Source organism: Haliotis rubra, unplaced genomic scaffold, assembly GCF_003918875.1.
Source record: "Haliotis rubra isolate DU_JTF1 unplaced genomic scaffold, ASM391887v1 Scf1206, whole genome shotgun sequence".
NCBI classification, from domain to species: Eukaryota; Metazoa; Mollusca; class Gastropoda; order Lepetellida; family Haliotidae; genus Haliotis; species Haliotis rubra.
In genome coordinates, this window is record NW_025765122.1 from 92,042 (window position 1) to 119,415 (window position 27,374).

At 39.9% G+C, this 27,374-nt stretch overlaps 1 protein-coding gene and 1 long non-coding RNA gene across 2 annotated transcripts; one reads left to right on the forward strand and one right to left on the reverse strand.

Annotated features, from left to right (window-relative positions):
* Nucleotides 1-1,853: 1,853 nt before the first annotated feature.
* Nucleotides 1,854-14,050, reverse strand: LOC124264511. Its single transcript, XR_006895158.1, has 3 exons — nucleotides 13,921-14,050; nucleotides 2,289-2,291; nucleotides 1,854-1,867 (listed from the first exon to the last, which is right to left on the reverse strand). It is a non-coding gene; the product is annotated as an uncharacterized LOC124264511 (long non-coding RNA).
* LOC124264492 (3-ketoacyl-CoA thiolase B, peroxisomal-like) lies at nucleotides 12,621-26,015 on the forward strand. Its single transcript, XM_046699236.1, is given in 13 exon segments — nucleotides 12,621-12,829; nucleotides 14,299-14,364; nucleotides 14,366-14,393; nucleotides 15,791-15,842; nucleotides 16,623-16,702; nucleotides 17,794-17,836; nucleotides 19,206-19,307; nucleotides 19,958-20,038; nucleotides 20,798-20,894; nucleotides 21,398-21,491; nucleotides 23,298-23,477; nucleotides 24,387-24,588; nucleotides 25,435-26,015. Coding segments are annotated over 13 exon segments (1,245 nt in total). The 5' UTR covers nucleotides 12,621-12,682; the 3' UTR covers nucleotides 25,508-26,015.
* The last annotated feature ends 1,359 nt before the right edge of the window (nucleotides 26,016-27,374 follow it).

Here is a 27,374-nt window from a genome sequence, read left to right on the forward strand (position 1 = left end):
GAAGGTGATAGAAATATAGAAATACAACACTTACCTGTTCACGTTTGCATTCTCAAAGATCCCTTCTTCAATCAAAACAAGGTGTTTCAACATTGGGGTTGTGTATATACCAAGACATTTGTGATGTTTGTAACAACAAATAAGGACACGCACGGATTCTCAGGTTGACCGCATTTGGAGAAAAATGGGCATAATCTGTCATGATAAACATGCGCAAAACACTGAATTGCAAATGGAAATAAACGGAATTGTGCCACGAAGTGATATACATGAAATAAACCAGATTTTTTAGAATGTAATATATATAATCTCAACAATAAAATACCTTTCATTTCTGCCGCTAATATCGAACTTGAAACATATCTCCTTTCCGACTGCTTTCTTTTCCTCCTTGGCAGTTGGTGTGACCACAGTGGGATCTTACATTAACTAAATTTTAAAAATCTGAAACTAACCAAATTATTTTCCATCAATAATATTATGAATTAAGAAACATTTATGGCAGTCATAAATCTATCTTTAGAATACGTGTTATTTTAATGTTCCCCTAAATTTATCAATAATCGCCAACGTCTGAAGGGATTATGTAAATCCAGCTAGGGCCCATGCAGGTAGCAAAAGTACTGTAAGTCCCCATGGTCCCTAGTATAGTGATATACCTTCAGTTGCTGGCGATACTCAGCCCATTATTATATTGTCCTGTCCTGATGAAAACACAATTTTAGAAATAGATGCTAGTTTTAATTTACTCATTCAGCCTGAAGACAAATCTCCCTTCAAAATGTATATTCTGCTGTTCTCTAAAGAGGAAGTGTCTGGCCAGCACCATACTGGACCAGGCGGATTTCGTTCAGTTTCTGCTCTGTCCTAAAAAAGGCAACATCTCAAACGTTTGAAACTGGACACGATCTTCTGAAGGTGTTCATGCCACCCTTCTAGACGGTTTTACGTGGGCCGGCTTGGACATTTGAACATTCACATTGGAGCTCCTGAGATCATTTCTGAAAGTTAGTCTCTTTCAATACTTTTGTAGAATGTACATATTCATTTGTTGTGTACAGATATTGTGTTTAGGCTTTGATAATTTGGCTGCTTTGTCATATTGTAAATATTGAGTACTTTATGATAACTAATTGTGTTGCAGAATGTAATGCATTATATGTCTAATTATTTACAAACAGTATTCAATAATTCAGTAAGTTAAACATCAGTGTTAAACTTAATCTTTAAGTAATATACAGCTGATATATGAATGGGTAAATGTATGAATGCATGAATGTATAATGTATAAAAGTATGAATGCATAATGTGTGAATGTAAGAATGCCGCAGGGATTTACCATTATATATATTTCAAATGTTTCTCATTAATCAACAATAACTAAACGTATTTGTTTGTAGTGTTATTGCTGTCGTGCATTGTCATCAATGAAGTGTTGAGGCAATGTATATGAAATAGATTAGCAATAATGATATTTTGTAAATGGTCATATTTAAAGATGATATTAATGATTGATATTATCTATCAGCATATATTTATGTTTTATCTAAAGAATGTTTTAATTGGTTCAGGGTTTTTACATGAACTATCAGAAATAAAGGGCCATAATGCGAACATCACCGTGTCTGTTCTAATGATGAAACAGTGCCGGTTACATAATGAAGCTATTGTTTTTCCCGTGTGACATCACTTGATTAATGGTGCATACAGCTTACAAAACCACCAGACATTGGTGGAGGGCGTCAAACAATAAACGTGATATGTACTAACAATGAATGAGCTCTTGACAACTCCTGGTATCAATTCCAAAATATCAGTCATTTAACAACGTTTGTGTAGATTAGATGAGGAAAAGTGGTTTTCAGAGCTTTGGGACGACAAAGGCAAGGTTAACGGTAATAAGTTACGCACTTACAGGTTGTTTAAAAAAGATTGTAGACCAGAACTGTATGTAAGATATATTATGTCTAGACATAGGAGAAGTAATCTAAGTAAATTACGCTGTGGTATCTTACCTCTTAATATTGAAAATGGACGTTATAGCAAACCCCCCACACCCATAAATCAAAGATTATGCCCCTTTTGTGACTCTGTAGAGTCTGAAGCCCATTTTCTTTTAAATTGTGCTTTTTACCATGATCTTAAAAGTAACTTTATAGATCAATTTAGTTTTAGCCCAGATGATAGTGATCATCTGAAATTTATTATGATAATGAATACTACTGAAATCAAGGTTCGTAAACGTTTAGCTGATGCTATTAACGATATGTTCCGTAGAAGGCAGTTACATTCTTAATATATTTTACCAATGTACTGTTTTATGTATGTCATGAATACAATCGTCCAGATTGTATATTGTACATTTTTTTAGTTAAATTATTTTAGTAGTGTTTCGTAAGCCAATGTTATGGCTGGGTGATATGTGTTGTCTAGACATATGACATATTGTTTACCTGTAACATATCACGTGTGACACTTTAATAAAATATTTCTGTCTGTCTGTCAACTCCGTCAATTGTTTGTAGAGTTCATCAAGTGTTTGTAGAGGCCGTTGTATCACGTGACACCTACCAACTCGAATATGACGCGCACAGTGAGATTCCACATTGTATTGTGACACAGAGTATTATGACTGGCAGATGGATACGAAATGGATGCACGTGTGGTAAGTACGGTGCTTAAGTGACCTATTGGTTAGAATATACACGTGGATTTTCTAACAACGCTTGCAACAGAGAAACTTCACGCAAAAGAATTTAGTAACTTTCTAAAAAACCTACGTGTGAAAGTTGAAGCTTGTTTGATGGTAACTGTGATATTTTGTTTTTGGTTTTGTTACAAAGAAACAGAAATCAATAATTAATATTGACATGCATCCGATATATTCAAAAATAATATGTACTACTCACAAGGTGTGAAGGGTCAAAGGTAGATTTCAGCATTTAATTTAATTATGCAAATTAATTAATTAGCAAACGTATAAAACAGAATTTCCAAGCATGAATATGGTCAGAATTGGTTTATTCGGTCCTAAGGCTTAGCACTGTGTGCAAATCATATGCTCTATGCAAACTTAATGATTGTAAGCATCCTTCAGTACTAGCCCAGACTGAAGCTGGTTTTATAGTGCTAGCCCACTGAGATACCATGCCGCACTGAAGCATGAATACCCCACTCAGACACATTATACTGACTCCGAGCCGACCAGTCCTTGTTGTACCTATTAATGCCGAGAGCCTGGCAGGGACCAACAAGTACCATATTTTTGTCTATAGCATTGTGCAATCAACAGACATCATAACATGTCATGTGTACAAGTATCACACCTGCCTGTCTTTGTAATTACATAATGTGACAGAGACAGAATTCAGGTCTACGTTTATGGTGTATAGCCTGATAGGTGTTAAGTTCAAATTGCATGTGGTCAGTGATCGAAGTTGTGTGTTGCATATTGTCATTAGCAGACAGGAAGGCAGACAAATAGGTGTCAATGAAACAGACATTGAGTTTTGTCTGTGGCAGAGGCATATCTATATCACAGTTAGCAATTCTGACAATGCTAAATAATTTATTTGACACTGACCTAATTTCTAGAAATTGAAAGCAATGTGTACGCTGGTGAGATTCCACACACAGCATTTCCACACATACGCGTTGGTGAGGTGAGGTGAGGTGAAATGGGGTTTAACGTCGTATCTAAGAATATTTCGGTCATATGACGACGTACACGCGTGTGTATGTGTGGCTGCTTGTACTAGCCCAGACTTAAGCTGGTTTTATAGTGCTAGCTCACTGAGATACCATGCCGCAGTTAAGCATGAATACCCCACTACTACCTCCTAGCGGACCAATCCTTGTTTTACCCATTAATACCGATCGCCAGGCAGGGAACAACAAGTACCATATTTTAAGGTCTTTTGGTATGATGCGGTCGGGGATCGAACCCGCGACCTTCCGCTCTCCGGGCGGACGCTCTAACCACTACACCAAGGGAGGCGGTTTCTAAATTCAGAAAGATCTGGAAAGTATTGTGCCTTTAGATCCAGCAAGGGGCTGTGGCCTGCTGTATTTAGACCTGTACAAAAATTAGACAGAAAGAGTACTGCACGGTGCTGGTCTACTATCTGAGAGTGAGTGAGTTTTAGTTTTACGCCGATATTGGCAATATTCCAGCAATATCACGGCGGGGAACACCAGACATGGGCTTCACACACTAACTCAGAGAGTATTGTAGACCATCTAGACATGTTCGTGTAAATGTAATTGGAGCCGTCCATCTAACTTGACATCTCAAGTCGCGGGAAGACAAGCATATTGAATAATGATCATTATACCCCGCGGTCTGGGCCAGTTTTGTATGATGGATTACTCTTGCTTGGATGTACATATTAAATATCAACATCACGGTTAGAATTGCCATAATCATTGCCAGGGCTGTGCAATATAACCGGTTTACCGGTATTTACCGGTTCAGACATGAAAACGATACGTATTGCGATACGCTGATCGAAAACCGGTATTTTTACTTCCATTCGGAAAACGTCGTAACACTCGGAAATCTTCGGATATTTCCTTGTTACATTTGTGCCAAATATTATTCACATTTTAATTTTATCATGATTAAAAGTTGTTATTAAAGCTTAATCAAGCATAGTAAGTTTGTTGTGTTTTTGCTCTATAAATCAAGCAGTAACGCGATTATAAGTAGTGTTTTGTTTAAAAATATGTCATGCAATATATTGCAATACATATCGCAATACATGCTTTCGCATCGCAATATATCGCAATATGAATATTTCCTGCAATACCCACCCCTAATCATAGCCATTGTTTTATAATACCTTTGAATTTTTATAGCAGTCTAGATCCTACTGTCATAGTGGTACTTTTGTAGTGATTTATATTCATTTGTGAACCGTATAAATCCAGCTAGGGTCCATGCAGGTAACAAGGGACTGTTAGTCCCCATGGTCCCTAGTATGGTGATCTACCTTCGGTTGCTGGAGATCTATAGCCTGTTTTTTTATATTGTACTGTCCAAATTTGAATTCAGTTTTAGAGATAGATACTAGTTTTATTTTTTATGTCTGTGATATTCTAGTTGGTTTTACTGCCCTTCGTTCACAGGCTTTTAATATTTACTATCAATAATTATAAACCTATAATTTGACATGTATTTACATGTATTTATGATGAAGTTACAAACTTGTTTTAGTCACGATATTGCTGAAATATTGCCGATGTGACTCACTAACACGCTCACTCATTGGTGAACCTAGTCAATTGTAGAATATCGTATTTAAATACATCACATATCTCTTTGGTTTGCTGGTTTCACAACTGTTTTTCTATGGGCTGATTCCCGTTTTGTTCAGCAACAATGTAGGGAACAAACACTCAAGGGAAATATATTTTATGGACGAAAATGTGTATATGTCTAGCCGTCCATTCACCTCATGAAGGAGCAAGCTTAAGCACATGCTCTGAAATGTCTTTTTGCACAAAGATGTTCACATCTATACATTTTCTCCCACGATATGGCTGAAATATTGCCGATGTGGCGTAAAATTGTAACTCACTCACATTTTCTCCCGCTGACACCCGGTGGTATGTAGTGAGTGAGCATGGCGAGTATGATTATTATTTGTGTCCTATTTCATGGTGTTTCAGATATATAGATTCAACATACCAGACCAGTCAGCCACAGAACAAATAATCCGTAATCGTGAATATGAAAACCAACAAAAGCCGCACAATGATAGACATGGTATTGCCTCTGTATACGTCAGACTCAACGGATGGCAACGTGGAACGAGGTGTCCAGAACACGCATGTGCAACTGACTTCAGATTATGCTGAGGAGCATCCTCAGATTGAGTCTCGTTCATCTGTTACAGATGATGATGATGATGATGATGATGATGATGATGAATGTAACTTTATAGGTATTCGGAACAACCACAACGAAGTGAAACTCACTAAGGCATGTGATGACTTAGCATCAAGTGCAGGAGAGAGGTGTTGTGTTTCTCCTCCAAGAATACAAGAAGGAATAGAACAAGTCTCCGTTTTGGGGCCTCCGAATCAAGGTGTAAGGCGGAGCTCATTGTTTAGAAACATTACCGACTGTAAGGTCGAGGCGGTAAAACACTGTCTCCAAACAAGCACAGAAGCAGGTCAATATCTAGAGCCATGGTTATTTGTAGCCGCTAAAGCAGGCAACGTACAAGTATTCAGATTGTTGATGAACTGTGGTTTTAATCCAAGCAAGAGACTAAGATTTGGACAAGCACCTATGCATTATGCAGCATACTATGGCAATGTGAATATCGTCCAGTTCCTGATACGCAGTGGTCAGTCTGTGGACCTAAAAGACGCAATGTCCAACACTCCAATCCATTATGCTGTCGATACACGTCGGGACAATAGGAACATGATTGAGTTTCTTGTCCATTGTCACATGAATGAAAAGATGGTTTCAGATTTCCTTAATATCAAAAGCGAATCTGGGGCATCACCACTACTAATAGCCATTTGGAGAAGGAATTTTGAGCATGTTAAATGTCTGTGTGAATTGGGTGCCGTACCAAGGTTTGATGACTGTCACATGGCAGTGCTTAAACACGATGTGGAGATTCTTGTGTACCTTTTGCAGAGAAATGCGCCTTTGACAGAAGATGGAGGTGCTTGCATAGCATCTGGCTCCCATTCTGAGATTGGGAACAGTAACGAAGAAGACAGTTTATTACATTTGGCATGTGAAATAGAAAATCCGAACGTGAGGTATCAGATAGTACGCACTCTTTTAGCAAATGGGTATGAAATCAGAAGAAACTTCCGATGGATATGTGACTCCGACATTTCAGTGTGTCAGAAGCACAAAGGGAAGACATTGTACAATTACCTGAGAACATGCATATCAAGTGTCCACGCGCTGACATATCTAGCCTCTGTCAAGATCCGACAACACATGGGCCAGTCTTTACCATCAGTTGTGGACAGGCTTCCTGTTCCTGAACCAGTGAAAGACCTCATCAAGCTGACTGACACTTATGGTTGCAACCAAGGGATGGTGTAAATCCAACTTGGGTCCATGCAGGTATCAAAGGTACTGTAAGTCCCCATGGTCCCTAGTATGGTGATATAACTTCAGTTGTTGGCGATCTATAGCCTATTTTTATATTGTGTTGTCCCCTATAGTTAGAATGTTTTAGATTTACTTACCAGTTTTACATGTATATCTGCGATATTCTAGTTGTTTTACTGTCCTTCGTCGATAGGTTTTTACGTTATACATTTATTGATTTGCATATTGATATCAACTGTTCTCGTCACGATATGGCTGCAATATTGCCGATGTGACGTTAAATTTGAACTCACTCACTCACTCACTATGGTTGCAACCTACATGACTCGACCTTAGTGCTTCCTGACTGAACTGAACCGAAGTGGTTCTTATTGGATTTTAGTTTAAACATATGTTATATTTGGAATTACGATTTCTTATTAAAGTACAGATTCTAGTACTTTTTAAAGAAAGAGGTTTAAATGGGTTTGTAAGAAAGTGTAATCCCAACTATAGCACATGTTACATTCACCACTTTCTAACTGGCATGATGTATTCAGAGGGGTACACAAAGTCTGTGGTCTGGACTACCAGTTGTCCGACTTCCATTTTTTGTGGAAGCCGCGGTGGCTGAGCGGGTTAGGTGTCTGACTTTGTGTACTGACTCTCAGGGTGTGGGTTCTAATGCCGGATGGAACTCGACCCGACAAAAACTACTAGAATCTGTACTTTACTATGGTGACATTTATCGTATCTTATGCTAACAGGAGTGAGTGAGTGTGTGAGTGTGTGAGTTAGTGAGTATGGTTTTTCGCCCCTTTTAGCAATATTTCAGCAATATTTCAAAGCGGGGAACGCCAGGGATGGGCTTCACACAATGTACCCATGTCGGGAATCGAACCTGTGTCTTCGGCTCGACGAGTGAACGCTTTGACCACAAGGCAACCCGACCGCCTCTTACAAACAGGAACTTCCTAACTAGTGCGCACCAAACCATTTCATACCTGCTAGTTAATAGCCCAGAGACATACTATACAACTGGAATAAGCCAGTGTGGTCGTAGTGGATTCTGCTCAGACAGTAGCTAAATACTCTCTCAGAGCTACCAGTATCACCCCCAGTGTTTTCGGGTTGAAGACTGTTAAAATCACTTCGGAGCGAAAAAGCCCAAAGACAATCTCAAGATGATGTGCAGCCATCATGAAGCTGCTCATGAAGAAGGACGGTGGGGTAGCCAAGTGGTTAGACCCTTCGTTAGTCACGCCAACACTTGTAAAATGTGTAACGCCCATGTCTGAGGCATATTGCTAATATATTTTGTTTGTTCCGCGATACTTTAACACATAATATAGGCAAACTGTGGCATCGATCGCGTCCCCTTTCATTCAAACGTTTGTAAAGACTAGAAAAAGAAAACATTAGGATGCGGTCTTTTGTTCCAAAGCCAGTCTGGACACATTTGGTCATCCAATATCCACTTTTTATTCTGTATAGTTCCATTCGTGTTTAACGCCACATTCAGGGTTATTCCGATTTTATGATGTGGGCCCAAAAACAACGGAGCCTGGACCAGATAGTCCAGTGATTGGGATCATGTACTCATATTGCATTATTCCACGCTGTCAACCACGTCACTAAATCTGACAGAATGAAAATTATTGTATTGGTTTTGCTGGAATAAGAAATATCTCTACATCATAATTAATAAACAAAAAGATTAAAAAAACGAACTTGCTGACATTACATTTTTAAGAATATGAAATGAATCCTGATAATTATTAGGTATGCAAATAATATCAATTGATAGTTTTTAGAAAACTGTTTTTGCGTTTGGGAAATTGAGATGTGTACATTGCGTAACGATTTAAGTGTGAAAATATGCTAAAAATTATTTATGGCGTGAAAGTTTAGTATACCGAAACACTAAACACAACATGTCAAACATATGTCGCACGATACATCGGTAATCATTCAGAGCATTGTTAAATGAACCAGTCACAACATAGGGGGCATGTCCACACTTATTATTGACTTAAGAGAGTCACGGCTGAAAGTGCACTTGAGGGAAAATGCCACCAGAATAAAAGCAGGTCTTTGGCCCACACCACAAGCACCGCCAGAATAAGAGCCTGTGTAGTAAACTTAGGGTCAATATTATTCGTTAAACTGCTATACTGAGTCGGTATGTGCGAATGTCAGCTTTCGCGATTCGGTAATCTGTATTCTGAATGGTCAATTCAAAAGGTTAGCTGTCGCGACCTTCTACAAGGGTTTGTTAGACTGGGTCATTGGTCCACAAAACTTGCACTTCCAGATTGAGAGTAGTTCTTTGGCCCACACCACATGCACTACCAAATTAAGAGCGGTTCTTTAGCCCACGCTTCATGCACTACCAGATTAAGAGCGGTTCTTTAGCCCACACTCCATGCACTACCAGATTAAGAGCAGTTCTTTAGCCCACACCCATGCACTACCAGATTAAGAGCAGTTCTTTGGCCCACACCACATGCACTACTAGATTAAGAAGAGAAGTGGCAGAAAGTCACATTTTATACAAATTTTCAACATATGGCACAGATATCCAAATAGAGTAGAACAACATAAGTTTACAGTGATGCATTAAATGGAACAGCTAAATACATTATTCTACCGTTACTCTACAGGTTACATTAAAAAATAACATGACACTATGTATATTATACAGGGAACTTGAACACACCTGTCACTCACAATCATACTTACGGGATGGTGCCTTGCCTTGGCTTTTCAATTAGTAATCTCGTGCAGCGCAATGCCAGATAATTCACAATAGGGTACATGTAATATTTTGATTCTACAGTCGCGTGTCCTATACTAATGATCATAGTGAGTATCAGCTTACCATACAGAAAAGAGATAAATTAATGTACATAGTACTACATACCTGTAAAAGGTGAGGTGAGGTGAAATTGGGTTTTACGTCGTGCTTGAGAATATTTCGCTCATATGATGACGTGCATGCGTGTGTATGTGTGTATGTGCGGCTGCTTGTACTAGCCCAGACTGAAGCTGGTTTTATAGTGCTAGCCCACTGAGATACCATGCCGCAGTGAAGCATGAATACCCCACTCAGACACATTATACTGACTCCGAGCCGACCAGTCCTTGTTGTACCCATTAATGCCGAGCGCCAGGCAGAGACCAACAAGTACCATATTTTAACGTCTTTTGGTATGACGCGGTCGGGGAAACCTGTGAAAGAGACATCAGTGTTTGGTGATGTGCGGACGAGCGGAGACAACAGTTATTGTTTCTCCTCTCTGTATGTTGTGATAGAAACTGACATCTGAACGTTTCCACGTCACATCTCAGGTATGTGCACGAGATACTACTGGTAAGACAACCAGGCGGAGGGTGAGAGCAGAGGGAGGGAGAGAGTTGAGTGACAGCAGAAGCGTACGTAAAAGGAACTAGACGAAACTGAAATAAGTCTTAGTTAAGTCGTACTAACGCATCCGGCGACACAACAAGTAATTATAAACCCAATAACTTGTCCTTAGTTGTGGCAGTGTCCAAATGAAATTCAGAACGGTTACCGTGAATTTATACATGAAACATCCGTGTCAAGGCACGCAAAAAATATTTTTGCATGTGACCTGGACTCATATTTTAGGTATGATTGTGGCAACTGTGACCTAATTCCTATGCATTCTGCGTCAAAGTTTTGCAGCTACATACATGTGATGTTAAATACAATATCAGTTTGTGTCATTATTTATTATCAAATGAATAAGATAATGTTTTAAAATGTCAGTAGACATCCATATCCATATCTGATAATGGAGCATGATACAGTTTCTGGAAAGAGTTATGAAGGCGTTTCTGATCCACATATCATATGGAAAAGGTGTTTATTAGAAGCACGAATTTCTGATCCGAAAGCCCTCATTATGGGTGTGTGTGAAGCCCTCATTATGGGTGTGTTGTGTGTGTTAAAATGATTTGGGGTGTTCTTTACTGCCATCTTTTTACGTAACTCATATTCTGACCCTTCTCCCATTCCGCAAATGTAGTTTCTGTGTGACAATATTTCATGCCCCTACCCAAAACAGAAGACCAATCCATAAATAGGGTGCATGGTTTAATTTGTTTAATGTGCTCCGTCCCCTTTAAAGGGCGGTGGGGTAGCCTAGTGGTTAAAGCGTTGGCTCGTCACGCCGAAGACTCGGGTTCGAATCCCCACATGGGTACAATGTGTGAAGCCCATTTCTGGTGTCCCCCACCGTGATGTTGCTGGAATATTGCTAATAGCGGCGTAAAACCAAAACTCAGTCAGTCAGTCAGTCCGTCCCCTTTCCTACCTGTCTCGTTGTGAAAAGAATAGAGGGACAACCGTCTCTCTGTCAATCTTTCAAGCGGTAACCCCTCATACACGCAGACACATACAGGCACGCATACACACACCTATAAAATGAATATAACAGGCCTTGAATGCAGTACTTATCGTTAAATTATGCCGTTGTAATCCATTGTTTTCTCAACAGTGATGGAACAATTGTGAAATTTGTCTGTAACTTATTAAAGGCCCCTTTATCTGAAATAGCCATATAGTCGCTGTATTTGAAATGTCGCTGTAGATTGAGCAATGTGACCAGCTCGTCAATGACAAACACGCTGGTAGTGGTGAGTACACTTTTTCATTAAAGTCACCAGATCAATATATCACCCTGCAACAGTTTACAAACAAATAATTGGACAGCGAAATAATCAATCCGTATGAGAATTGTTCAATATAATAGCAAATAGGTGTCAGATAATCATCTTGTACAGGTTGCATTCATTAAAATATCTACATATTCATATTCTACAAATACATACACTACAGTCAAAAGATTCATACAGTGAAGTGATGCAATGGAAAACGATAAACCTTTCCCATTTATGGAATGGAGTTTAATTATCTCTTCCCTTCACAAAATTGCAAAGGCATACTCTAAAAATGCACAATGACAAATGTTATGCTATAAATGAATAGTTTATTAATTATATATTTATAGTTTTGTTCAAACATCAAGAACAGCCGTAACGAAAAACCATTAGTAGGGAGAATCTTGAGATTTGAACCCACGATCATTGGAGCCTATTTGACTTTTGGAGCGCACTACTGCACGAGTAAAAATATCCTGAGCTTTAAATGAAAGTGCCTCCCTGTATCCCTTGGACAGATAGTGGACAATGGCCGGAACACTGAATGAACAGCAAAATTGCTAAAAGCGGGGTAAACTAAACCCACTCACTCCCTGCAGAATGCGCGATTGTTTTTTAACAATACCATATATAATAACGATCGGCTTCTTCTTGTGATTGAAAAATACATCAACATTTTTTCATGTAGCAGGCAAATTGCAAAGTTCATGTGGATAAAAACAGTTTCATTTGTTATACACAATCGAACGAAAGACAATTTGAAAAATCGTGAAGTGGCGACAGGTTCGGCTGTTTGTCCCCTGCGCTTACCCAGCCTCGTTTTGAGCATTGATATGACGTCACCAGGATTTCCCTTCGCAGCAAGGGGATTCCCCGATGTCCTTGGACTTTGCTTGGGTTCAGAGTTCAGACTAAACGCAGGCAGCAATCATGGATCGTCTGAACGTAGTGTTTGGCCATTTGAGCTCGTCGGTGACGACACACGATGTGGCAGCATCAGCAAACTCTGCGGACGACATCGTTGTTGTACAAGCGTTGAGGACTCCGATAGGAAAAGCAAAAAGGGGGTCATTTAAGGTTTGTTTTTTGCACCTGTATCATCAGTTACTAAAAAAATGCAAAGTCATTAACAGAGACCATATACCATAGACCGATATATGATCTCAGTCATTAATGAGATTGTTGTCAGTGATTTGCAAAATGGACATTGTCTTTTGTACTGTAAACATGTTGTATGTATATGTTCTGAACCATTGCTTACTAAAGGCGGAAGTTATTTTGTAAAAATGTTCAAAATGAAACGTGTCAAGTCGGAGATGGTATCTTAGACCACATCAGTATATATGTATATATTTATTTCTATCATGGTCGTAATTATAGAATGTGTTCTTTTAACTTGGCTACATGTGTCACTTATCGTCAATACCAAAAGGGATGATGTAAATCCTGCTGGGGCCCATGCAGGTAGCAAAGGTACTGAAAATCCCAATGGCAATGGTCCAGCAGAGACCATATACTAGTCTATTATATATGGTCTCTGGATCCAGTAAGCGGCCTTTAGGCCCAAAAAAATAAATGTTGTGGTTCCGATTTCCTACATTTCAGAACTAGGGTAGGTAGGTAGTTTTTTTTGTTTTTATTGCAAAATATTTTTACATTACTCATGTGTCAGAAAATAAATTTAATTTATTATATGGTGAGTAAAATTGTTAGGCTGAGCAGGAATATTTAGGGTCGGTCGGGAAATCGGAACCACAAGGGGTTTTTTAGGCCTTAGTAGTTGGGGACGAACAGCCTGTTTTTATCGCTGTCTCATTAAAACATGATCTTTTATGATTATGTATAACTATAACAACATGTGATAATCATAATGTAGTTATTTTACTGTCCATTGATGACAGTATGTTATGTCATAATGTATTAATGTGTATATTATTATTGTCCATGTTTAATTACCTAGCCATCATATATATGTGTTTTACCTATATCTGTGATAAAACCATGAGTGTAAATGAAATTTTGAGTGTTATGTGGAGGATCATATATGGAGGATATCACCAGATATCAGCCCCACCGAAGTCTCCGATCTGAAAAGCCTGGTCTTCTTGTTGTCCCACGCTTTAAGTCCAGTACCAGGTTTGGGGATCGATCATTTCAGGTGGCAGGACCCACTCTCTGGAATCATCTTCCACTGGAGCTAAAGACAATAAACAACCTGAAGATTTTCAAATCCAAACTGAAGACATACCTTTTTAAGAAAACATACAGTGTCTAACTTTTCTTTCTTGAGCTGTTCGGAGAGCGAGTGCTACTGAGCAGTACCCCAGATAGCATTCAGATGTTGGCCCAACGTTGGGCCAACGTCCGAATGCTATCTGGGTACTTTTGGACTGGAATTGGCGCTATATAAATGTTTTCATGATGATGATCATCATCATATTACATTTTGTCATTACCATCACAGTATGTCACTTGTAATTGATTAACTGATCAAGTTCTGGCATTAATGATGTGTATGATATCCATGACTGAACCTGTAATTTCAGGACACCTATGCAGATGAGCTGCTATCACACGTGTTCAAGGCTGTGATAAAGGATGTCGGGGGTGAATCCTGCAGACATTGGCGACATATGTGTTGGTATGTGGAGACAGAGGAAGTGAACTAGTTTGTTCCATCTCACATTATATCAGTTTCTGTCACTGAAACAGACCAAGGGTGCTGCAGGAGACATGCTGTCCTTTAATAAGGCTTTTTAGACTGTGGTTAAGTGTAAATATGATATATCTGGGATTACAGACTTTGCTGACTTTGTGTGCTGGCGATTTGGTGCCTGTCTGTGAGTCTTGGTTCGAATTCCGGTTGGGACTGAACCCCAACAAGTATAGAATTTGAACTTAACTGAGAAAGCGCAACCCCAAATAGAACATATTGCATCAAACCACTTTGTAAAAGGCATTGTGTGTTCTTATAACTTTTGGCCATGCCAGTAAACACTTATAATAATAATAATAATAAAATGGATATTTTTAGCGTGCCATTTTCCACCCACTGATACATGCTCAAGGCGCTACATAAAAGCATACATACAATGCATACAGAGGATAAAATAGCAAAATAAGAATACATTGAAATTGATGACAGAAAGATTGATTTTAGGGATAGGCTTTGAAAAAAAAGAAAGTCTTCAACTTAATTTTGAAAGTTTCCAATTTGGGGGACTGCTTTATGTGGAGAGGGAGAGAATTCCACAGAGTAGGACCAGCGTACTGGAAAGACCTCTTGCCAAAGGAAGAAAGGAAAACTTTGGGAATGGAGAGAAGACATTGTCTTGAGATCTGAGAGTTATAAGAGTTAGATGTACACAAAGTGATATCAAGACCTCAAGCTGTCAGACATTCTCTTTTTATAAAGTCTGCAGAGGTTGAGTGGGTTAGATTGCTCACCTTGTGAGATTCAGATTTTGTGCCTCACTCTGAAAGTGTAGGTTCCATTTCTGATGGGACTTACACCCGATACATTACAAGGATGGTACTTTTCTAAGAAAATGGAAGGCCTAACAAAAAAATGTTGTGGTTCCGATTACCTGATTGACCCTTGAATTCTGGTGCCAACCCTATTTTATTTAAGCGGTATGAATAAATGGTGGCCATTAGCTTCACTAAATAAACAATTACACATTGATAAATGTGTTATTAGTTTGTACTTTACTTCTAAAAAAAATTTTTAAAAAAAAATCCTACCTACCTACCCTAAATTATAAAGAGCTGTAATCGGAACCACAACATTTTTTTTATTTGGCCTAATCCCAAATATGTTACATGTCCATCAGAAGCTGATATTCTATTTCCATAATGACAATGTCCAAGTGACTTAGTTTCAAGGAAACTTACTTGATGTACAGATATTCCAGCGTCTGTTTTACTTTGTCTCACTGTCTAAGCATCTGTGCTGCTGCTTATAAGTTTCTATGAATGACTGCTGTGTTTTGGATAGTTCTCTGTTTGCATCAGTGATATCCTGTTTCCATTCATCAGGCACAGTGCTGGAGCCAGGGTGTAACACAGCCAGATTCGCACAGTTTTACAGGTGAGTTTCACAGGGAGACATATGGGAGCAGGTTTTACAGGTGAGTTTCACAGGGGAGCAGGTTTTACAGGTGAGTTTCACAGGGGAGCAGGTTTTACAGGTGAGTTTCACAGGGAGACATATGGGAGCAAATTTTACAGTTGAGTTTCACAGGGAGCAAGTTTTACAGGTGAGTTTCACAGGGAGCAAGTTTTACAGGTGAGTTTCACAGGGAGCAAGTTTTACAGTTGAGTTTCACAGGAAGCAAGTTTTACAGTTGAGTTTCACAGGGAGCAAGTTTTACAGGTGAGTTTCACAGGGAGACATATGGGAGCAAATTTTACAGTTGAGTTTCACAGGGAGCAAGTTTTACAGGTGAGTTTCACAGGGAGCAAGTTTTACAGGTGAGTTTCACAGGGAGCAAGTTTTACAGTTGAGTTTCACAGGGAGCAAGTTTTACAGGTGAGTTTCACAGGGAGCAAGTTTTACAGTTGAGTTTCACAGGGAGCAAGTTTTACAGTTGAGTTTCACAGGGAGACATATGGGAGCAAGTTTTACAGGTGGGTTTCACAGAGAGCAGGTTTACAGGTGAGTTTCACAGGGAGACACAGGAGTGCAAGTCTTAGAGGTAAGTTAATATTTGTTAGTGTGTTTAACCTTTAGCCTGCTGAATTAATTTCAGCATAAGGCGTTGTAAAGAGGGTGGGTGATCTCAAACAATTGGTGTGTCATTAAATAAGGGACAACTGAAAAAATATTTGGCACATTAATACTAGAAAGTCAATGATTCTTCACTTGCAGTGGTATTCCTGAGACTGTGCCATGTACATCTACCAACAGACAGTGTTCATCCGGACTGCAGGCGTTCATGAATGTGGCAGGTGATAAACCTTCACTCATACAGTTTGTTTGTTGTGTGTGTTTGTATAGCAATATCTCAGCTATATAATAATAATCAAGTCCAGACAATGCAGTGATTGATATCATAAGCATCAAGCTACACAACTGAGATATGATGACATACATCAACCTAGTCAACGAGTCCTGACCACCCGATCCCGTTAGTCACCTCTTACGACCTCAGTCTCCAGAGTCACTTGTTCATATTAATAAATAAATACCAGCCCCTACTTACACCATCACCAGCCCCTACTCACACCAGCCCTTTCTCACACCAGTTATCTCCCATTAGTTAGACAGCCAGTTGTTAGACAGTGGAAAGGGTATTAATTAAGACAACACCCACCTCCATAATGGTACAGCTCTAATTAAATTGATGAGTAGAGTGTGCCCGTAGTTAATCTGTTCATGTTGTACTACCCCGTTGCCGAAATACCTTAGTTGTGTGTGCGTCGCTAAATAAAGCAAATAACTAACTACTAACCTTGATATATCAGCATGGCTGGGTTACGCAAAGTCGAAAATATCATATTGCAGATAGGCACTCAACAAATACTTAATAAAATTTGTATTATGCAGTAATGTAAATGAAATGCACCTACAAATTCCTTTAAATGACTCCAAGACCATTGCCCGAGTCACACACTCATATTGAGTGAATTGTCAACATAATTTTTTGGGGGTATAGTCTGGGCTGGAGGGGTATACTTTGGCCTGGTCCAGAATACACCCCCGGGGTATAAACTGGGCTAGCCTATAGTTTACCCCGGGGTATAATCTGGTGGGGGGTTATTCTGGGCTGCTACACCGGCATGGGTTGGTGAAGACCAGTTCTAACCGGGATCTTCACAGGGCACTCATTCAGTTTCCATAAACCAACATTCCTCCCTTTTCAGTCAATTGCAGACTATAGTAGTGCAATCTCAAAAACAGCCTATACTCTACAGCAGTCATGAAACTATTTATTGACTATCTATGAAATGTGAAGGTTTTACTGTTAAAGAGTGTCTGAACTTTTAGGTTTGTATTCTGTTCAGTGTTCAGCAATCAGTAACATGTTTGTCTGTTACAGGGAGTATCCGGACTGGACAGTGTGACGTCGGACTGGCTGCAGGGTGAGTGGTTGTCCTTCAGAAGTGTGACTCGCAAAATGAGCGACTGCTTTAACTGGGTGATATAATTCATTCTTTCACTTACAAAGTCCACATGTATAACATGCTTTGTGATGTATACATCTTGCTGCCATGTTAGAATGCTCCGATCTGATTGATCTCTATGTTCTTGGGGGCGGTGGGGTAGCCTAGTGGTTAAAGCGTTGGCTCGTCACGGCGAAGACCCGGGTTCGAATCCCCACATGGGCACAATGTGTGAAGCCCATTTCTGGTGTCCCCTGCCGTGATGTTGCTGGAATATTGCTAGAAGCGGCGTAAAACCAAACTCAGTCAGTCAGTCAGTCTATGTTCTTGATGACATGCCATATATCCTGCCTTGGAGTGAAGTATATTTCTGAGCTGGAGAATAAATTCCTTATACCCTACCATCATGAAAATAGGCTTCATTTGGATTTCTGATTGGGAGAATATATCCTTATACCCTGCAATGAAGAAAAGAGCCACACATCGTTCCAAGCCAATGAACTTCACGTGATACAGCACAAATTAACCTCAGCTAAATCGTACAGCAGTTTTCTATCAATATTTAGTTTATATTTATTTTTTGACAATGACAGACTGAGACATGTCAGCAAGATGTAGTTGTTGTCGCAGTATCACAAATGTAGCAGAGCGCTGAGTCATCCCACATCTATACCATGTCAGTTTGCTGACGGAGTTAACCTCTTCGGTCATGTTGACCACAGGCCCTCGTGTCTTTGCGAGGATTAAAGATTTTATAAAATATATACAAAAATTTGAGATGACAACCGACTCGAAATGCTTCACAGTATAATACATTATGATGTATTGTACTGTGGAGCATTTCAAGTCGGGGGTCATCTCAAAAACAATATTTTTTAATCATTAATCCTCGCAAAGACACGAGGGCCTGTGATGTGGACAAGGTGCCCAACTTAGGAACACAATGTCTCTGGTTCGAATTTAAAACCTAACAGGTGGTTGGGTAGCCTAGTGGTTAAAGCGTTTGCTCGTCATGCCGTTCGATTCCCCACATGGGTGCAATGTGTGAAGCCCATTTCTGGTGTTCCCCTCCGTGATATTGCTGGAATATTGCTAAAAGTGACGTAAAACCATACTCACTCACTCACTAAAGCCTAACAGGGAACACATGCTGCTGATGCTGCTAGAACTGACCTCGCCTAATGAAGCATCATGGCAACTTTATGATGTTCAATAGAGGGTCATGCAAAGTAGAAATTGGGCTTTGAGGGGTGTCGCAATAAGATTTCAGAGACACATGTGAAATTGAATATTGAAATTGTAACAGCAAACAAATTATATCCCTTGATTCCTGGACATGTATTTTCAGTGTTGAGTCTATGACCAAGAATGAAATGCTGCGGAAGGGGATGGATATCAACCCCCACGTGTTTGAAGACGAGAAAGCAGCACAGTGCCTCATCCCGATGGGGTAAGTGTGATACGTCGCTTCTGAAGACCATGTTTGATGTAAGAGATGGATTGTTGAAACATGTGATTTGATGTAAAGTGTTTAGAAATGGTCAGCGGTTTCTTTTAGCTGTAAATTTATGATAATGCATAATGAACATCATTATTATTTTTACAAAAATAACAATATTTCAAGAAAAAAATTCATGTGAATAGATTTATTTTTATCAATGTTAGATCGGTCAGAAGAAAGTTATTTTGACTTCTACTGGTGTTGAAATCAGGGTTGTTGGGAGAGAGACGTATTTTGAGTATGGATTGGCATATTAATATGTGGTGTCTCTATATATGGGTAATGGCAGATCCATCTCAGAGTCGGGTGCAAGGGTTGGGCACACCCTCATATTTACGCATAACATCTTTTTTCAAAATTATGGAACTGAGTTTTATAGCTCTCTTGCAAAACCATGACAACTTATATTTTTGTTTTTGTGTTAGGTCTTGTACCAATCAGTTAGGTCTTGTACCAATCAGTTAGGTCTTGTACCAATCAGTTAGGTCTTGTACCAATCAGTTAGGTCTTGTACCAATCAGTTAGGTCTTCAACCAATCAGTGATTCTGCTTGTGATGCAACATGAATCAAGTTCCTCTGATTTCTGTGACTGTTTCAGTATCACATCGGAGAATGTTGCTGAAAGGTTTGGGGTATCAAGGGAAAAACAAGACAGGTTCTCGTTGCGATCACACCAAAAGTAAGTATTAATGAAAAACAATATCATTCACTGTCTTATAATCCTTTGCTGCCTTGTAACTTTGACACATTCCTCAGATATAGTCTAGTGGGTAAAATATTAGCTCGTCTCACTGAAGGCCTGGGTTGAATTCATTCATGGTCACTATTGGTCAATTTCTTAAGATATATGACCCATTTAGATGATGTAATCTTGACTCCCAAACAACCAGTCCTTGTTTTGTTTTGTAGTGTCAATCTTCACTAGGACCATCTTAGAATGAAATGGCTCACTTGCACTGAATTTTCAGTACTCTTACCATTGCAATTATTAAAAAAACATCAGTCAGTTTAATTTTCCTTTAACTAGATGTATGATATTGTTCCTTAAGTATATCAGGTCAATCTACATCTATACATAAATTTAAGCATTAGCATGGTGTTCTAAGGTTCCATCTTCATAAAATAAGTTACACAATATGTGAAGACAGATTATTTTGTTTTTTATTTGTATTTTTTGCCTGCAGAAAAATGTGTTGAGAAAATATTGTTGGCATGTGAATGTCGCAACACACACAAGAAATAAGTAAGGTTTGGCTTGGGGTGGGAGTTACTGTTTGTGGCACAACTGATTACTCATAGTTGACAGTGGTAGCCTTTATTGAAAATATATAGATTTGTGGTTATTTACATGTGATATACTGGTAGGTGAAAACATCTTCACCTTCTCATGCCTGACCCTCAAGGTGTTGCCATGGTTACAGGTTGTTGTTTGTTACAGTGCCCACAAGGCGACAGTGTCGGGATTGTTTGATGCGGAGCTGGTTCCTGTGACAACCAAGATTCTGGATAAAGATGGGAATGAGAGGACCATCACGGTAGGTGTCCAGGAAAAATCTTGGCACCAGACCGGCCCTGATCCACAAGTTCATGCATTGATTTATACACACCATCATAGTGTCAGATATACGACCTCGTGCAATTGTCTGTAAAACTTCCCTTTAACTTCCCCATATGGGGAGTAACTCCTTTCCCGGTTCATTCTGATATAGTTATAACTAATAGAACTGTAGTGTCTTGTATTTTAACAGGACCAATAAAAGGGAAGAGGTTTATTTTTACATTTGTGCAAGGAATAAAAGAAATTTGAATGCTAAAAAATCCCATTTAGATAAACTCCAAATTTTCCAGCCAAATTTGGAGTGTGTCAGCGAGTTCAAATATGTTATATTTTTACAAATGAAGTAAATATTTTGTTCAAAGAAAGGTATGTTAATAGAATTTAGATCAATATTAATATTGTGAAATGCAGGTAGTTTAGAGTTTTGTATGCAGAAAGTAGATTGTATTTGTGTTAAGATAATGCACATCTCTGGTATAGGTGACCAAGGACGATGGTATCAGACCAAGCACCACATTGGAGGGACTGGGGAGACTTCGCCCTGCTTTCAAGGAAGGGGGATCTACCACTGCTGGTATGTTTAGTGAGGGGGATCTACCACTGCTGGTATGTTTAGTGAGGGGGATCTACCACTGCTGGTATGTTTAGTGAGGGGATCTACCACTGCTGGTATGTTTAGTGAGGGGATCTACCACTGCTGGTATGTTTAGTGAGGGGATCTACCACTGCTGGTATGTTTAGTGAGGGGATCTACCACTGCTGGTATGTTTAGTGAGGGGATCTACCACTGCTGGTATGTTTAGTGAGGGGATCTACCACTGCTGGTATGGTATGTTTAGTGATGTTTAGTGGGGATCTACCACTGCTGGTATGTTTAGTGAGGGGATCTACCACTGCTGGTATGTTTAGTGAGGGGGATCTACCTGCTGGTATGTTTAGTGGTATGTTTAGTGAGGGGATCTACCACTGCTGGTATGTTTAGTGAGGGGATCTACCACTGCTGGTATGTTTAGTGAGGGGATCTACCACTGCTGGTATGTTTAGTGAGGGGATCTACCACTGCTGCTGGTATGTTTAGTGAGTGGGGGATCTACCACTGCTGAGGGTACCACTGCTGTTTAGTGAGGGGATCTACCACTGCTGGTATGTTTAGTGAGGGGATCTACCACTGCTGGTACCATGTTTAGTGAGGGGATCTACCACTGCACAGTGAGGGGATCTACCACTGCTGGTATGTTTAGTGAGGGGATCTACCCACTGCTGGTACTGTATGTTTAGTGAGAGGGATCTACCACTGCTGGTATGTTTAGTGAGGGGGATCTACCACTGCTGGTATGTTTAGTGAGGGGATCTACCACTGCTGGTATGTTTAGTGAGGGGATCTACCACTGCTGGTATGTTTAGTGAGGGGGTCTACCACTGCTGGTATGTTCAGTGAGGGTAATCTACCACTGCTGATATGTTTAGTGATGTTTAGTGAGGGATCTACCACTGCTGGTATGTTTAGTGAGGGGATCTACCACTGCTGGTATGTTTAGTGAGGGGGATCTACCACTGCTGGTTAGTGAGGGGGATCTACCACTGCTGGTATGTTTAGTGAGGGGATCTACCACTGCTGGTATGTTTAGTGAGTGAGGGGATCTACCACTGCTGGTATGTTTAGTGAGGGATCTACCACTGCTGGTATGTTTAGTGAGGGGATCTACCACTGTGAGGGGTATCTACCACTGCTGGTATGTTTAGTGAGGGGATCTACCACTGCTGGTATGTTTGAGGGGATCTACCACTGCTGGTTAGTGAGGGGGGATCTACCACTGCTGGTATGTTTAGTGAGGGGATCTACCACTGCTGGTATGTTTAGTGAGGGGATCTACCACTGCTGGTATGTTTAGTGAGGGGTATCTACCACTGCTGTTTAGTGAGGGGGATCTACCACTGGTATGTTTAGTGAGGGGATCTACCACTGCTGGTATGTTTAGTGAGGGGGATCTACCACTGCTGGTATGTTTAGTGAGAGGGATCTACCACTGCTGGTATGTTTAGTGATCTTCCACTGCTGGGGGTATGTTCTACCACTGCTGGTATGTTTAGTGAGGGATCTACCACTGCTGGTATGTTTAGTGAGGGGATCTACCACTGCTGGTATGTTTAGTGAGGGATCTACCACTGCTGGTATGTTTAGTGAGAGGGATCTACCACTGCTGGTATGTTTAGTGAGGGGGATCTACCACTGCTGGTATGTTTAGTGAGGGGGGTCTACCACTGCTGGTATGTTTAGTGAGGGGATCTACCACTGCTGGTATGTTTAGTGAGGGGATCTACCACTGCTGGTATGTTTAGAAACGAGGTGAGTGATGGTGGTGGTTGTTTTCTGTGACAGGTAACTCGAGCCAGGTGAGTGATGGTGCTGCAGCAGTGCTGTTGGCGAGACGGTCAGAAGCAGAGCGGAGGCGCTGGCCAATCCTGGGCGTCCTCAAGTCTTATGCTGTGGAAGGTTGCCCTCCTGATATCATGGGTATTGGTCCATCCGTGGCCATCCCTGTGGCTCTCAGGAAAGCAGGTACAGCAGTTATCCTCATTTTTCTCTTCCATTTCACACAATTTAAACGGAAATTCCAAATTGTAGCTTGGTGGTCAAAACAGAAATGAAATAGAAACATATATTTCAGTGAACCATAATTATTGGGCAGATGCAATGGTACAAAACAAGTAAGTGATTGTAATATTATTATTAATGTTATGGATAAAAAAGGATTACATAGTTTTTGTTTCTCAAATATATCAAACACAGTTGAGTGACATAATTATCATAATTTAATCTTAATCCCTTCAATAATATAGGATTTTTTCAATATATGTGACTTTTTGTGGTGTTTGTATGTGGAAATTTCAAATAATGATTTTGGGGGTCCCAGGTATTAACTATGTGAGATTTTGAGTAACCAATATACCAACAGCAAATAAAATACTAACTTGCTTTGATGCCTGATGTTGGTTTGAAAGGACTTTCTTGTGAAAGTCAAAAAGTTAATGACAGAGTAAAGAAATTCAGACACTGATTGTGTGTATTTCTTGTCAGAAATATCAGATATTCTAAATTTATGAGGTAGTGGTTAAAGCGTTCGTTCGTCACACCAAAGTCCCGGGTTCGATTCCCCACATGGGTACAACGTGTGTGAAGCCCATTTCTGGCATATTGCTGGAATATTGCTAAAAGTGGCATAAAACCAAACTAACTCACTCCAGAGACCATATAATAACCATCTATTATATGGTCTCTGCTCACTCTAAATTCATGTGTGTCGATTATGTCATGCCAACATCCGTATTATTTAGCATGTTATGGGACTTATAGTGATATTAATGCGTTAAAGCACTTGGATCTAAATTACAGTAGGAGGTATCCAACTGGTCAGTCTTACTTCATCATTTTCAAAATATGGTAGTTTTATCTCCTGAATCACTACAGGTCTCAAGGTCAGTGACATCGACATCTTCGAGATCAATGAGGCGTTCGCAAGCCAGGCATTGTACTGTCAGGAGAAACTGGGGATTCCCCTTGAGAAGGTCAACCCCAAGGGGGGTGCGGTCGCCCTGGGGCACCCTCTCGGGTGTACTGGCGCCAGGCAGATAGGGACTTTGTTGCATGAGCTCAAGAGAAGAGGCAAACCGTAAGTACTAGCATCACTTGGTGATTCAGGGTTAGAACAGGTCCCCAGCTGGTCGTAGGAGGCTGATGTCATGGTACCAAGATGGCGTGGATCATTGCTAACAATATTGATCACTGGATTGTCTGGTGCAGACTCCACAATTTACAACCGCTATCATGTAGGTGGAAGATTCCTTACAGTGTTGCCAAACAACAAAGTAATGTCCTATGTTCTGGAGACTTGTATGAATCATTGAAGTGGAAGTATATAACAAGGTTTAATCATGTATAGTTCATGGGCAGGTGAGGAATATAGTGTATCCTTACTCACAAATATACTCTTGCCATCACATTGGCCAGTTAACGATTTTGAAAAATCCCATACAAGTCAGCTGATCAGTTGGTACAGACAGCATGGTGCAGTAGGGCCTAACAGGAAGTCACTTGTCATGGGACACTTGATTCAGTTCACATATTGAGTAATCATTGATGGTTTGGAGCTTATGGTGTGCTGTGTATTCTACACCACTGATGTTTCCAGCCTTATATCATGGTGCGTAGTCTACGCTCTTCATGTTTGAATGAATCTTTTATTTATTCCGTTGATGTTTCAGGGATTACAGTCTGGTGTATATTCTACACTGTTGATGTTTCAGGGATTACAGTCTGGTGTATATTCTACACTGTTGATGTTTCAGGGATTACGGTGTGGTGTATATTCTACACTGTTGATGTTTCAGGGCTTACGGTGTGGTGTATATTCTACATGCTGTTGATGTTTCAGGGCTTACGGTGTGGTGTATATTCTACACTGTTGATGTTTCAGGGCTTACGGTGTGGTGTATATTCTACACTGTTGATGTTTCAGGGCTTACGGTGTTGTCTCCATGTGTATTGGCACTGGCATGGGAGCAGCGGCTGTTTTCCAGTACCAAGGATAATCAAATTCCTGGTTGGAGCCACCAGCTGAAGAGGAAAACTCCCTTCAGCAGAATAATTAAGAGTCATATATTCAGAGGGTGAAAACAACGGATGTCAATGCAAGGTAGTACTCTCACTCCTGCATCTGTGATTTGGAGATCTCTGCCTTTCAGAAATGGATTGGTTGATTTTGTGGCTGTATGCAAGTAGTATGTTACTTCAGATTACAAATGTCAGCAAATCTATTTTAACATCAAATGAACTCCACTTGAAGTGACTTGTCATTCTTATCAGATATTCAGATGTTAATATCCAGGAAGCTATGTTCTTGGTGCTGAGGCAATTTGAGAAAGTCTTCAAGGCTCTTGACACAATTCTCCATGAGCCTCGAGAAACCTCTGTGGAATTTTTTATTTTGTTTGTCTTGATACATGAACTATTCCACGATATTGTACAGTCAATGATATGTTAAGTGAAGTATATATATATATATATCTTTGTTGAATAAATTTATATATTTACAAATTAGAAAATGTCCATTATTTTTTCTGTTAATCTGTGACAAAGAGTTCACAAAGCCAAAGACTAAACCATTATCAGTAGAGTGCAATACATAAAGGGAAACAAAGTTTTTAAACTTCAATAAGTTTTCGTGTGTAGTTTAAGGCCACACTCAGCATTATCCCAGTTATATGATGGCAGCCGAGTTACGAAATCTAGACCACGTCTAACTCAGAATTCTTGTTGGAGACCTTGTCTAACCAAGAATCCAAGAGAAAAGGCTTGAGAGAAGAGATAGGTCTTAAGTTGTGACCTAGCAAGAAGACAAAGTCATCAATATCCCCCGCAACGGCAAAATACTCTTTATGAATATGTCTACTAAGTAAGATTATGTCAATGTTTTGGAGTGTATACAGCAAAGTGGAAGGAGAGAATTGAAAGGTTTTAAGATCTCTCCAGAAAGGAGCACTACCACCAAATTCAGTTGAAGCCTAACTTGTTGCCATGGAAAATGGAACAAGATTACATCCTCATTGTCACAGCTTAAGTCATGTTTCCATGGAAACCACAAAAAAATACAATTCATATCTGGATCTAAACCCCAAAAGGCACATCTAGGGTTCATGCTTGATATGTGTACCAAGTTTGATGAAGCTTGTGTGTATAATTTAGGAGATCTGCTCCAGACAAGATGACATCCTCATAGTCACAGCCTAATCATGTTCCATGGAAACCGCATAAAATAAAATTCCCATCTGGGTGTAACCCCCAAAAGGCACGTCTATGTGTACCAAGATATCACCATTAGTTTAGAAGATATGCTTCGGACAAAGTGTGACAGACTCACCTCGTTTCTGTATCCCGATAAACAACGAAGTTGCGGGGGATAAAAAGAAGCATGTCTGGTATTGTCTCTCAGGTATTGTGGCAGGCTGTTCCATAGGATTGATGCGGTGTAAATAAAAGTCCTTTTGCCATTTTGTGGTGTTCTTACTTTTGGGACAGTTAGCAGGTGTACACCAGAATAGGTTGCTACAGACCAAGTCTAATCTGGAATCCCCCCCAGTGTAAACCAGCAAAGGTTGCTTGAGAGCTTGTCACACCAAGAATCCCCACAATGTACATGAAAATAGGTTTCTAGGGACCAAGTCTAACCACCCCTGAAAGGTCCTGAAAGAATGTCCTATGATAAGGCTGACACTAGGTGAGCCAAGTTCTGTGATCTGTCCTCAGGCATCAGATGTCCATGATTTAGTGTTATGTTACAATTATAACTCTCAGGACTGAGGCACAATTTCTTCAGACGTTTTGTTCTTTATGTACATATGGATGTGACAGTCTTGTCTTAGACAAAATAAAAACTTCTTGTTAATTGCATGTAGCACT